The sequence below is a fragment of the Phaseolus vulgaris genome, chromosome 4, assembly GCF_000499845.2.
Source record: "Phaseolus vulgaris cultivar G19833 chromosome 4, P. vulgaris v2.0, whole genome shotgun sequence".
Classification (NCBI taxonomy): Eukaryota; Viridiplantae; Streptophyta; class Magnoliopsida; order Fabales; family Fabaceae; genus Phaseolus; species Phaseolus vulgaris.
This window is the reverse complement of record NC_023756.2, coordinates 2,533,563-2,548,114: the sequence shown is the minus strand read 5'-3', so window position 1 is coordinate 2,548,114 and position 14,552 is coordinate 2,533,563. Positions and strand designations below refer to the sequence as shown.

Genomic DNA, 14,552 nt, shown 5'->3' with positions numbered 1-14,552 from the left:
AGTAAAATAATAATAATAATAATATATTATTATTATTATTATAAAAATGGTAAGTGGGTGGGAGGACATGTACCCCACAATGTCCTAATGTGGATTATCCAATGTCCATAATGGCCAAAGTTAGGATTCTCTTTATTGGTCAATGTTCCTAAAGATTTGCATATAATATAAACTATTCATTCAAAGGAAGGTTCCTTAAGTACACATGTCCTCTGATCAAGGATGTTTGACCATGTTCTTTTGTTGTGGATTCCTTCAAAGCTTCCACAATTAATTATTTAAAGCCTTTAAATTTTGGATTCTATCACTTTTCTTATTACTCTCTTAATATTAAATATTAAAGTAAATGCATATTTTGTGTTTATCTTTAATAGATAAATATTCATACTTTCTCTATTTCACAAATAAATAAATATTTCTTTTAAATCTCATAAATAAAAACTAATTTTAAAAATTACTGTATTAATTAAAAAAAATTAATTTAGGATTTTAGGGTTTCATAGATATAAGGGTTGAACCACTATTTATTAAATCTTTATTGTTGATAAAAAATTATATTAATTTTTTTTATCAGCAATGAATTAATGAAATTAATGGGACAGAGTATTTCAACCCTTGTAGATAAAAAAAAATTATTAGTATCTAAAATAATTTTTATTATTTATAAAAATTATAAATTAACTACTATTTAGTTATTAATTACTTTAGATTTTAGCTAAAAGATAGAATTAACAATTACACTATTTAGTTGACAGCAAAATACATTTATACAAAGATAAACAAAATTTAAACACTTAATATTGTAAAACTTGCTTCATTAAAGGTAATGAAATGTATGAGTTACTTAGAAACTAATCAACTAAGCCTAAAAGAAATGAACAATCTACAAATGTAACATGCATTTGATGAAAGTAACAAATATTTTATAATTTTTGAAACGTGAGAGTGAAAAAGGAACGGTTTATATGTGAACTTGTTTGAGTGGTTTTTGGTGTCTGATGAAGCATGGGTTTGAAGAGAGTGAGATGTTTTGTTTTTGGTTTGGTAGGTTTATTGATTATAGCAACAAAGGGAGAAGATGATGACAGTGATGATGTTGTGTACAGAGGGAAAGAATACTCAGCAATTTACAACTTTGGGGACTCAAATTCAGACACAGGAACATTTTCTGCAGCATTTGCAATGGTTTTTCCTCCCAATGGTGAAAACTTTCCACAAAAACTCCCTACAAGAAACTGTGATGGCCGACTCATCATTGATTTCATCTGTAAGCACAAACCAAATTTTCTGTTTTATCTTTTTCCAAAACAAATATTTATTTATCAGTTATAGTAAATTATCGCATTCGAAGTATTATATGTTTTGGAGGTCGGTGTTCTGCCACGATTTTGTCTTTAAAAGACACTTCAATAGATTAGAGGAGAAAACTGTATATAAATTGTCATTAGTTTCGACTCTTGAACGATGTGAAACTATATTGACGATATCGAAATAAAAACCTTCAAAATATTTTTAGGTTTTGGCATTCTAATTAGATTCATGGTGTGTCATAGTTTCACAAATTTTCTGGTGATGATTACTTTGATAAGAAAGGTTGGTTTCTCCATTTATCTCTTCATTCATGTTCTTTTATAATGTGTGCATATTTAGGTGAAGAGTTGAAGATGCCATACTTGAGTGCATATTTGGACTCCATTGGGTCAAATTTCAGTTATGGTGCAAACTTTGCAGCGGGTGGTTCATCCATAAAACAGACGGGCTTTAGCTCAATTACTTTTGGGCTTCAAATTTCTCAATTCATGCAGTTCAAGTCCAGGACAATGGCCCTCTACAATCAAACCTCTCACACCAGTTAGTAATCCTCCCTCTATTGGACTTTTCTTTTTGCAACTCCATAATTTCTTCTGACATCTCATAGGTCAGGCAAAAAAGTTCATTTAACTCTTAGAAAATATATTTTTGTCTGAATCCGGAAGATATTTCTAGATTGGAAATAGATTTTGGATTATACAATTCAATTTTTTTAAGAAACATAATTTAGATTATAGAATCCAAAAGATATTTATGAAAATATCTTTCAAATTCTATAATCAAAATGTAATTATTTAAAAAAAAATACATAACGGATTATAGAATTTGAAAGGTATTTTCAGATTTAGGAATACTTTTTAATTCTAAAATTCTTGATGTATTTTTTTAAGAAACATATTTCAAATTCTATAATCTGAAATGTAATTTAGAAAAAAATATTACAGATTCTACAATATAGAATGTATTTCTTTAAAGAAATGAGTTGGAGATTATAGAATCTGAAAAGTATTTTTATAATAAAAAAAATACACTAATAAAATAAAGTGTAATTTTGGTATTTTAAGAAGTAGGAGTGTTGGAAGAAACTAGGGAGGTGCAGTTAGTAATCCTTCCTCTCTTTATACAAATCTAAAAAGTGTATCTAAGTTAGTCCAAATTGATTTTAATTTTTTATTTTGTAAGAAGAAAACCATCCATTTTTTAATCATATTGGTGCATGTATATGATGTATTTTGTATAATAGGAGTAGATGCACCTTTCAAAAGTAGGTTACCCAAGTCCATGAACTTCTCCAATGCCCTATACACCATAGATATTGGTCAGAATGATCTAAGCTTTGGTTTCATGAGCTCAGATATAAATTCAATCAGATCAACAATCCCAGATATACTGAGCCAATTCTCTCTTGGATTGCAGGTAATGTGTTATTGCACAAAATTCATTGCCTGAATGAAGATTCTTGATTCAACATTGTCACACCTAATTTAACAGTTCTAGCTTCTCTTTTTGCTGAAACAAATACACAATTTGACCCAACTCTTGTGCTGGTTTTGCTTCAGCAACTTTTCAATGAAGGAGCCAGGTACTTCTGGATACATAACACAGGCCCAATTGGGTGTTTGCCACGAATGAACTTGATGAACAAGCTCACACCTGAAGACTTGGATTCTGCTGGATGTAGAAAAAATGAGAATGAGATTGCTCAGGAGTTTAACAAGCAACTTAAGGACACTGTGTTTGGGCTAAGGACAAAGTTAGCCAATGCCATCTTCACCTATGTTGATGTCTACTCAGCCAAATATGAACTGATAAAAAATGCAAGGAACCAAGGTGAAGATTGCAGTGAGAATTAGTTTGAAATGTTTGGTTTTAGATTTCAGTGAGTTCATCTATCAATGGTTTCATATTTATTTATTCATTATTTGTTAAAAAGTGAGTTTTAAGCCTAACTCAACCTCATAAAATCGGTTCAATGAAGTGAGGTTTGCACCCACTTAAATACTATGAAAGACTCTAATCTCTAGTCGACGTGGGATCTCCAACACACTCCCTCATGCCGATGCTACCAACTCGTGCGTAGAGATATATGTTATGGGTGATCCGATAATGACCCGATAGCGGATGACCTAGTTTGCACCCACTTATGTACTATGAAAGACTCTAATCTTTAGTTGATGTGAGATCTACAACATTATTTTTGATAAAAAAAAAAGACTAAGTTTGAAATGAGTAAATATTTTGTAGTAAATAATGTGTAGCAAAGAGTGTGTATTAAACCTTGTAGCTTTGAATTGTGTGGTTGTATGAGGCAGGTTTTGTTAATCCTAAGAAGTTCTGCTGTGGAACAAGCAGTGGAATCCATGTTGACTGTGGAAAAAAGAAGATGAAAAATGGAAGAGAAGAATACTACAAATGTAAGCATCCATCAAAGTACATTAGTTGGGATGGTGTGCACTACTCTCAAGCAGCAAATCGATGGCTTTCCACTCTCATTTTGAATGCTTCTTTCTCTCATCCACCACTTCCTATAGGGATGCTTGCTTCTAAACCTCAAAAACAGAACTAAACAATGATTTGGAAGAGTTTTTATAAGTTGATAATTTAACATTGAATTGTTCTATATTATAACAGTTAAAAATATTTTGATGGGTGTCTTGAAATTTCGATATGCAAGAAGAGATCTATTAGAAAATGATAAGAGTTTGTGATGATTTGTGGGATTTTTTCCGTTTGTCATCTATGCTCTTTAGTTTTAGGTATTATGATCAGTGTAAGAATCTTTTAAAATTGGTTGTGATTGACTTTGTATAAATTTAATTTATTCATGTTTCTTGCTAAAAATTTATTTACTAAAATATAGATCTATATAAGAAAATTGATTTTTTTTTTTAAAAAAAGTGTAACTAGTATCTTTAATTATGTAATTTTGAAATTAACATTTTTCATTTTGAATTCAACTCTTCTGAATTTTATTTAATTCTCACAAATTAAAACCTTTTAAGAAGTATTAAATTGAGGTGATTGCACTACTTTTGAGATCAAAGATTATCGATTCATTTCTAATTTTATGTTGAATTTAATAGTTATATATTGTTAAAATATTATGCAGTTATTGTAAAAAAAATTGAAAAATTTATCACCTGTATTATATACGTACATTACAGATTGTAAGTATACGATAATGAAAACCCATAGTCAATACATAATTTTTTTTAACTATAACTTATGATACATATTAAATGCTTGGTTAAAAATGTAAGATTTTTTTTGTCAAGCAAGTCCATTTTTTTATTTGAGCCCATCAATTTTTTTGGACTAGGTTGGGTTACAATAGTAACGGAGATTTCTTCCTACACTCCCATATTTAAAAAAAAAAACTCAAATTATTCTTAAAATTTTATTGAATGTTTTTTTAAATTTTAAATGTATAATAAGACAACATTTTGGATCATAAAATTCAAAAGCCTATTTTTTTATATTTTTTAAATTTATAATCTAAAATACAAATATAATCTATATATTTTGAATTATATAATTTAAAATAAAAAATTTATATTCTAAATTGCATATTTTCTAAAATACAATTTTTTTATTTTATATTTTACATTTCAAAATAAAAAATTTATATTAGAATTATATAATTTAAAATATAAATTTATATTTTGGATTGTAAAATAAAAAATTTCAAAATAAAAATTTATATTCTGAATTTCAAAGTAGATAATTTCAATAATTTTAAAATACTGGATGTAGGAAGAAATCATCAGCTACTGGAATAAATAAATCTCCTTAATAACTTTAACTCTGAAACACTGGATATTTGTCTAAAACTATTGGTGAGTGAAAATATTCCTAGAATATTGTAAATATTCACAGGTATACTATAATATTCACAAATATTTTAAATACTTTAAATCGTTTATAGATGAAAAAAATAATTTATTTCTATTATTTTCTTCTAAATTAAAAAAAAATCTCTTTAGTTTATTTTATAAATAAAATAAAGCACTTATAATTAACAGTGAAAATATTTGCCATTCTTTTTAATTTGCTTTTATTTATAAATTTCACCTATATTAAACAAATCAATACATAAAACTTAATTCATTGTATTAAATTATTTAGGAAACATGAAAAAAATGGTCTATTTAACTTTATAAAGTGTTTGGTAGACTAGTTTTTATTTAGATGTGCTTGTTAGCAGTCTAAAATTTCATTCATTAAACTTAATCTTATGTTAAAATATTTAATAATGATATTTTTTTGTAGATATAATGTTTCATCCAAAACAACTATTTCAAAAAAAATCAATCAATCTAAATCATAAAAATACATCAAATCAACCCAACAATATATTTATGCATGCATAAATATTCAAATCAAACCAAAGTTCATTTTTTAATTATTTATGATTCTTAAAATTTGTGAATGCAACCTTAAAACTAAAACCTTTTGTACCAACAAACAAATATTAGCTAAGGATGGTGTGTCGTTTAATAAATATGGGTGCTCAACAACTCAGCCATGTGCAGATGAAGAAATAATGGGACATATATATTTTAAAAGAGGATGTAACAACTCAAACAAATGCACATGAAGAAATAATTTGATGTGTTTCACTAATTATCAGAGCAACAACTTCAAAAAGAAAATTAAGATCATCACATATATGTGGGGAATGAATAAATATTTTTTTGGAAAAAGAGATAAAAAGAAAAGCTATTAGCCAATAATTTTTATATAACTATAATCATTTTAAATTCTGTTCTTTGTCATAAACATGTAGTCTTAAAAAATAATTGTTTTAAGGAGTGCATTTTCTTGAACAAGAAATTTATGTCTTTTAGTAAACATCGAGCATTTAATTTGTAATTTTTATTTCTTTCAAATATTATCACTTACTTTTAATTTAAAATATTAATAAATTATATTAAATAAAATATATATTTTAGATCAATTAACGTTTTCTACTATCAAACTTAATAAATAATAAATTTATTTTCAATTTTACAACTTTGTCCCATAACATAAAGTTTTCATATTCAATTATAAACATTTTTGGTACGGATAAGGAATTCAGATTCATAAATCAAGTTTATGGTATAAATAAAACAAGAGTACCTCTTTTCAACAATGTAATTAATATTACAAATCATATATTAGTTAAACATATCAGTGAAGTATGTGACTTCAAATAATTCAATCCAATATAATATACATTAATTCAATAATATATATCATATGCATAAATACTTTCAAGCATACACAACTCATCACATTTAAAGAGACGTGTTAAGTAAGATGTAGTTTATGAGTGAATGTAATTAGAAAAATACCTAATTTCTTTAGGATTAAGATTCGTTGAGTGAAATTTTATCTACTAAGCGAAATCAATGCATCCGTTGAGTGAGCACGTCAATGCTAACAAGAAATTAATACATTCACTATGTGAGATTTCATTGTTAAACAAAATATTAAACACAATATTGACATATATATAAACTTGAAATTAGGTATGATTGTGTGTCAGAATCTTCTTTAGGTACTTTTAAGATTAAACAACCATGCATTTTGACAAAAGCATCTAGTGAAGTGCGCATGTGTATGTCGACTAATGAATTCAAGATTGTCTTGATATAGTAGCTTGCATCTACCATTTTTTTTAAATTCACTTGTTCTTTATACTTGCATTTAGTGCTTTTGTGAGACTTTGTTTAATCTTTATATGTTGTTGCATTGAGAGTTTTGGTATAACTTGTTTTTACTTTTTTGAAGTTTGACGTGTCTTCAAACTTTATCGATTTATGTTGATCTATTATCTTGTATTATTTAACATTTACATGAGAGTAACTTTTTTTTATAATACATTTAAAACTTATATATGAATATAATTATATATATAAGCTATTTATTATCTAAAATGTAACATTTTTAAACGATTAAAATTATTTATTATCATAAAAGTCATGAGTAATTCTAAAAATAAATTAATTACATTTTTATTATATATAATAAAACATATACTTTTACATTGTAATACTTAAAAATTGAATATTGAACCCAATCTAATTATATAAAATTAATTTATGAGATAAAATTTAGATTTCCTTGTATATGTAATCATATTTCTAATCTATATAGAATTTTAAATCATTTTTTTTCTCCACCACAATTTTCAACCATATAGAACATCGTTCTACCATTTAAATGCAATGAATACACTTGACGAATTGGTGAAACATTAAACTTTGGTAATATGTTTGCATCTACTATCCCTAACCCCCAACAATAATTTCACCCCATTCTTAATGAACCCTACTTTTTAGCTTCACCCATGTTAGAATGTTTTTACTCATCTGTCCTTTTTCATGTCTTTCCTCCTCTCATCACTTCAACCAACTAATTGACACAGACCAAAAATAATAAATAAAATTTAATTTTAAAGATAAAAATAATTAATTACTGTATTAATTAAATTACATACTATTTTAAAAATTAAAAAAATTATTAATATCTAAAGTAGTATCTATTATTAATAAAATTTCTAAATTTATATCTATTTAGTTATCCAAACGTTATGGATTTGTCCAATAGTTGGCTATTTATGGTCATTTTTCGACCTATGTATCCAACGTTACAATTCAGTGTATATATATACTAGTTTATGTTCTACATAAATGATAGAAAAAATCATTTAATACATAATACAAAGAGTACTCTCAACTCATATTTTATCTTATACTCATTATATATTTTATGTTCTTAGTGACTTGAACGTCAGAGTGTCATTGCAGAAGGAGCGCTCTCGTTTCTCGAAGGTTGAATCACTAGAGCTTAAAGAGAGACCACTGGAAGCTCGAGATTCGGTTGAGCAAGAGCCGTTGCCAATTAAATTTTAGCTACCATTAGATACCAATGTAAAAACTATTTATCAATAATAGAAACTAATTTAAAAATCAATAATTTTTTTAGTTTCTAAAATGTTTTTTAATTTAGTCACTATAACAACTAATTATTTTTATCTTTAAAATTAGTTTCTATTCAATGATTTTTTTTTGTAGTATTTAGTCAATATAATGACTAATTATTTTTTATTTTTAAAATTATTTTTTATTTAATAATTTTCTCATAATAATAATATATATTTTTAATCAAATAATAATATCCATACTTTATAGATATGAGAGAAAAATAATTAGTTTTATTTAATAAAAAATATTTAGATTAACTAGTGAGGAGAGAGAAGGCGTTACAGACAAGAGAAGTGAGGTAATGAGAAAGTCAAATAGAAAAGGTAACATTATTGTAAATATGTTAACCTAATTTTCAACCATCAATTCAATGACTACTCATAAATATCTTATATGTTTCCTCTTTTACACACGTGAAAGGAATGGTAACACTGTGCTACAACAGATCTCACTGTTTCTTTTTTTTTCTTCTTAGAAATATTTTTTTAGAGAATAATTTTATAATTTAAAATTATAAAATTTTATCTACAAAGTAAAAAATTAATATATTCATATTTTCTCTCATTTGATTCTTCTTTCATATTAAATATTCAACTAATATTTGATATTAATTTTTAATATACTATAAATATAATAAAAATTAAATTACCTCATCTACATTAAACTTAAAATTATTTTATTCAAACAAAATATCTAAGAAATAGATCATTTATGCTAAAACAATTCAAATATCAAATTTCTCAAAATTACAAAATTCCTCTGTTGTAACAGGAAAACACCAACAAAAATATCATTACCACATTATTATTTAAAATGACTGTTTTTTTTTTTTTTTTTTTTTTATGAACTTTGCAATGTCCTCTTGATTTAACTATTTTCATAAAAATTCGTATTAAAGTTACTAAAATAAGTGTTTTTTCCAATTTATAGTTGCTATTTCAGTCCTTTGGCTATAAAGTAAAGTAACCTATTTTCTGTAATATAAAAGTAGTAACGTATTAATTATTGTCCCTAACCTAAAACTGAAATAAGGTACAAAACAAATTCATAATGAAAGGAAAGAGACAAAAATGTGGACATAAGAAAAAAAGTTAAAGTAACTTTGTTGCCGACACTAAAATTACTTTAATGTTTTGAACAACCTAGAAATTTAAATCTCAATTATGCAACAATGAATCACGTTTAATTTTATCTTCTCCAAATGGGTCCATCAAACACCTAATTATTAATTTTTAACACCAATGATGTCTACATACTCAATGTTTTCCAACATCTAACTAATTACTTTTTAATTAGTCGGTGATAATCACGAAGAAGGATTGAATATTTTAGAGTGGTTCTTATTTATTATCTTTTATTACTGAGAAGAAAAAGTGTAAAAGGATAACTAATTTATGTAATTATTTTAATAAAAATTAAGAAAAAAATATATAAAAGAATTTTCATAAATTAACTAATATATAAATTAATTTTAATTAATAAATAAAATAAGTTTTTAATATTCTTAGGAAGTCATACAAACTTTACTTAAATGTAGCAACAAACATCATGGGGTGGAAGAGATTATTCAAAAGCCAGTTTAGATGTTATAAGAGTTTATGCATGAACTAACATTCAAAGATTTGATTTGAGATAAAACCTAACTTATTAATTAATGGATTCCAGATTATGTTGTAGGTACATTGATACGATCATTAAGTACGATATTATTTGAGAATATGACAACTTTATTTAAAAAAAAATAGCATACCAATACGACAATTTATTTTACTTAAAAATATAATTATATATTTATATAATTTTTTTTTAATTTCTTAGTGTTTTAATAAAACTGATATAAGTTAGTTTGTCATTATTATTATTATATCGGTTATTATTATTATATCGGTAGGAACCAAGCGAACTATGTCATTCAGTATTGAAGGTCGTTTGATCGTCTAGAATTAATGCGTCAAGATAAAAGAAGATACACCTAAATTAGGTAATGTAAGCAAAGATACACATTAAAATATGATTCATAAATGATATAACTTAATTACAAACACAATAAATAAGTACGATTATATAAAAATAAAATATGTTTTTATCAATATATTATCTATTTTTATACAAATCAATTATTTGATCATCGGAGAATTTTTTATGAATTTACTCTCAACCGAAAATTAAAAAACAAATACGATACGAGAAGAAAAAAATCAATAGACGAAAATTATATCAATTGTTCAACTGGCAACTGCTATCTAGCCTTACACAAATACAATTATATACAATTATAAAGTTGTAAAATTATCACCAGTATTTATTCTCTTACAAAATTCATTGAAGAAGCTAAATTTTTTTAGAAAAATTTAAATAAAGGCGATATTATCCACGTTATTTATATAAAAACCTATTTTTATATAAAAAAAAATATTTAAGAAATTTGGATATAAATGTGTTTAACTCACAATCAGAATTTTAGTTTCTATATACAATATTCTTTCCTAGAACTCTGGTGCCAATTCTATTGTGTTTATACATAACCATAAGAATATTTTTAAAACATAAAAAGATCCAATTATAGAAGTACAACAACTCAAAAACTTGAGAATTGTCTTGCACTTCTACTACTATTTTTTTTTTCTGAGTGGAAATATGATTTAGCAGTTTCAAAACAATATACTAAACACAAAGTTAATAAAAAAACTCATTCAAATGTAAATATATAATTTTTAAAATTTATAACAACAAAAAATAATTTCATGATATATCTAGGTCACAACAATTATACATTTATGTTTTATTAAAGTCCTACATGTATAGTTCTTACCTTATTAAAGATTCATTTCCACATAAATAAGAAAAGCCATAACAATATTCTAGAAGATAAATATTGAATATGTTCATGTACAACTAATATTTTGATTCATAATTAAAGTATATATAGTAATTTACATATAAAATCAAGACAACCATTTTAAAAAGTGTTAGTGTAAATCTTTTATAAGTTTCTATTTTTTTATATAAAACTCCACATGCTATCACATGAAAAAGAATAAAAATGAAAAAAAATATAAACAAACATGAAACTAAAATAAATTCATACAATTTTTTTTTTTCAAGAATAATTATTTTCATAAATTATTCATTAGATAATATATTCATGTATATTTTTGGGTTGTTGCTAGTGAAGCTAACACTTACACAAAGTAGGACTACCCTAATAATTAATATCACATTAATCACTTAATTTAGCTCATCCCATTTTCAAAACTTAGGTTACTATTGACTATGAAGGAAGTGGACATGTTACTACAATCCATCTTCATCTAGGTTTGCTTATATTCAATGAAGTTGAAAAACAAGGAAATGTACGTGGGATCCATTCTTATTTGCAATGGAAGTAAGTTAAAGGCATGCACCCTTATGTATACTTATGTACCCTTATATTCATGGTTGAGATGAATTTACTTTTTAAAGGCATTTTAGTAATTGTTTAAATTATCAAATTATCACATATTTTTTATTTATTATACTAGTTAAATTATTTATAACTTTTTCATTCAATTCTTCTTCTTTCTTTAATTTAAATAATTTTAATTTTATTTATTATATATTTTTCATTTTTTACTCCCTAATCTAAACAATGTGTAAATGTTTAATCATATCAATCATTCTAATACAACTTCCACAAATACTTATATCCTTTATAAATTTCAACAAATTGAAATCGTAGAAAGTTTATAATTATTTTAATGTTATTGTTGACCACTTTTTCTATTCAAAATCTATGAAAAAAAATGAAATATAATCTAAAATGTGTTTCCCACACCTTTGTATGTGTAGTCATTATCTTCTTGATAAACAATGTTGGATAACCACACCTATGATGCAATTTTTTTATAACATGGGATGTCTTGCACTTTCTATAGTTTCAACTACATCTATGTGACTTAACATTTGATTTAATTTTCTATATCAACAAGTTTCTAACACCTTGCTTTCAACAACACTCTTTGGATGTCTTATACAAATTCATCTTGTTAATAGAATCCCTTACATGATATTTTACTAATGAGATGTATAATATAAGTTATATATTAATATTTATACCTCCTTCTGCAGAATGCAGATAGTTTTTTTTTTCTGATACAAAATCAAGCTAGCTGAAAGCCTGAGACACACGATTCATGGATCTTCTCTAAAAGGAATACATGAACGTCTTGCTAAACATTCCAAGATCATGATGAAACACAACACAAACCTACACATACAGATATTTTGGTGGTCACATCGACTTGGTGAACGCAGTTGCTACATATATACACACACAAATGGTTGTTCATTGAGGTGGTTGATTCAGAGAAGTGGAGAACCACCGTGTGTTCTGCACAACCCCCTTTATTCATGATTGAAGGCAAAGGCACACCAACACGCAGGTTGGATTTTTCTGTCAAGAGAAAAACACTGACACAGCAATCATGATCAGGCACGGCACATGTAGTAATATGGAGCACACCTTGCCCACTTCAGCAACTTCCAACATTGTCCCTTGTTCTTCTTGTTGGTGTTGTTTTTGTTGGATTTCTTGGAAGAATTACCAAACTCAGATTCATTTCTGTTCAGCATCTCCCACATCACTTGAATGTCCTCATACTCACATGCCCTCACATCATGCCTTAGTTTCAGTAACCCTGCAAATTTGTTTCCCAAACATTCATCTAGTTAAGCAACTTTTCCAGGTTTTTTTGACAACTCCAATTTCCCATAAAACACATTTTACCCTAAAATTATCAATGAACAAAAACAACAACATTGCTCTCCTACATCACATTCCTCAAAATTTCTACCACCATTTCTCCTCCCTGCTAACAAAAATTCATACTTTTTCAAACCAAACTCACCAAACAACCAAAACAGAGCAAGTAAAACCATATGACCATTACAACACATTCAAACCTAAAAAACAGACATTGATGAAAAGAAATTAGAATTATGAGAGAGCTTTACCATTTTTTCGAATTCTGAGACGAGTGGCGACGCTAAACCAAACCCGTCGAACGGGGTACATCATGTTCTGCCACCACTTCACCCGCCGAGAAACCTTCATCTCCTCCATTATCTTCTCAATGCTATATAATTCAAGAGAAATAAAATAAAATGAAAATGGAAAAGATTGTGAATTCCTTTACCCTTTTAAACGAAAAGGAGGAAAGTGAATTCTGGATCAGAAGGGTGGCATTTGACAAAGAGATAAAGAAAATTAACAGAACACGAAATCTGTTAAAACAGAGAGGAACAAAACACTAACTGAGAAATTTTCGAGGTGGTGTCTTTGGTTCCTCGGCGAAGGTGAGGGACAACGCGACGAGGTTGTGAGGAAGCGAACGCGGTTTGTTGTGTTCATAAACTGCTGTTTTCAACGACTGTTGCAACCGACAGAACCATCGTGGGTGTGCCACGTGGCGGACCCGGAACCGTTGCTGATCTGTGAGGTGTTTCGTTGGGATTGCGACATTTGTGTGTGTGGAGAGCGGCTATTGGTGGTTGTTTCCTTTGTTTAGAACAGCCATGTGACGATATTATTCCGACCGGGCCCCACCCACAGATTTTTTCTTGCCATAAATGAAGCATTCGCGTGTTATGAAAAACACCTGATTTTGTATTAATAAAAAACAATAAGATTAAAAAGAAATATAGATTTTAGAACATTTTTTAATTTTTATATTTATTTAGTAACTATAAAAAAATTCATAAAAAAAATTATGATACAGAAGAATATTATTTTGAATCTGTTAAATGTGGTGAATGTTGATGGTCCCAGCACTTTGAGATTTTTATTATGTGATTTTGGGTCCAACGGATGAATAAACAAATCAACCAAACCAAACATTTGCTATCCGTTACAAAATGTTTCATCCAAAAGAGATTCAAACAAAATGAATGGAGAAAAGTTAGATTCAAATTTAACATGAATATCTTATTTGAAGATTTTTGTTTTCATTTTTTTTAAATATTTATCTTTTTAATATGTTTAAATATTAAGTTAAATATATTTTTGTTTCTGTTTTAAATTTTAGATTATCTAAATATTTGTAGTATAGAAATAGTTTTTTTTTGTATTTAGAATAATTGTTAATTTTTTTCAAGTTTTTCTTATGTCTATTATAACTATTTCTAATCATTACAGACAGATTTATTATAATATTTTCATATTATAGTCATAGATGGTGTAATATTTGAAACATAAATTTTACTAAAAAAAAATTAATATATGAACAATTCACT

The 14,552-nt window shown here is 26.5% G+C and overlaps 2 protein-coding genes across 3 annotated transcripts; one reads left to right on the top strand and one right to left on the bottom strand.

Moving 5' to 3' along the window:
* Positions 1-1,005: 1,005 nt before the first annotated feature.
* On the top strand, positions 1,006-3,886 carry LOC137836597 (GDSL esterase/lipase At3g27950-like). Its single transcript, XM_068645259.1, has 5 exons — positions 1,006-1,267; positions 1,651-1,851; positions 2,555-2,727; positions 2,871-3,141; positions 3,624-3,886. The coding sequence occupies exons 1-5, from the start codon at positions 1,006-1,008 to the stop codon at positions 3,875-3,877; spliced, it is 1,161 nt and encodes a 386-aa protein (XP_068501360.1). The 3' UTR covers positions 3,878-3,886.
* Positions 3,887-12,324: 8,438 nt separating this feature from the next.
* Positions 12,325-13,698, bottom strand: LOC137836834 (uncharacterized). Of its 2 annotated transcripts, XM_068645591.1 has the most exons (3): positions 13,576-13,698; positions 13,275-13,396; positions 12,325-12,958 (listed from the first exon to the last, which is right to left on the bottom strand). In XM_068645591.1, the coding sequence occupies exons 2-3, from the start codon at positions 13,381-13,383 to the stop codon at positions 12,750-12,752; spliced, it is 318 nt and encodes a 105-aa protein (XP_068501692.1). In that variant the 5' UTR covers positions 13,384-13,396; positions 13,576-13,698; the 3' UTR covers positions 12,325-12,749. The 2 variants fall into 2 exon arrangements, with proteins under 2 accessions (XP_068501692.1, XP_068501693.1); XM_068645592.1 differs by lacking the exon at positions 13,576-13,698 and having other exon boundaries at positions 13,275-13,526.
* Positions 13,699-14,552: the final 854 nt, after the last annotated feature.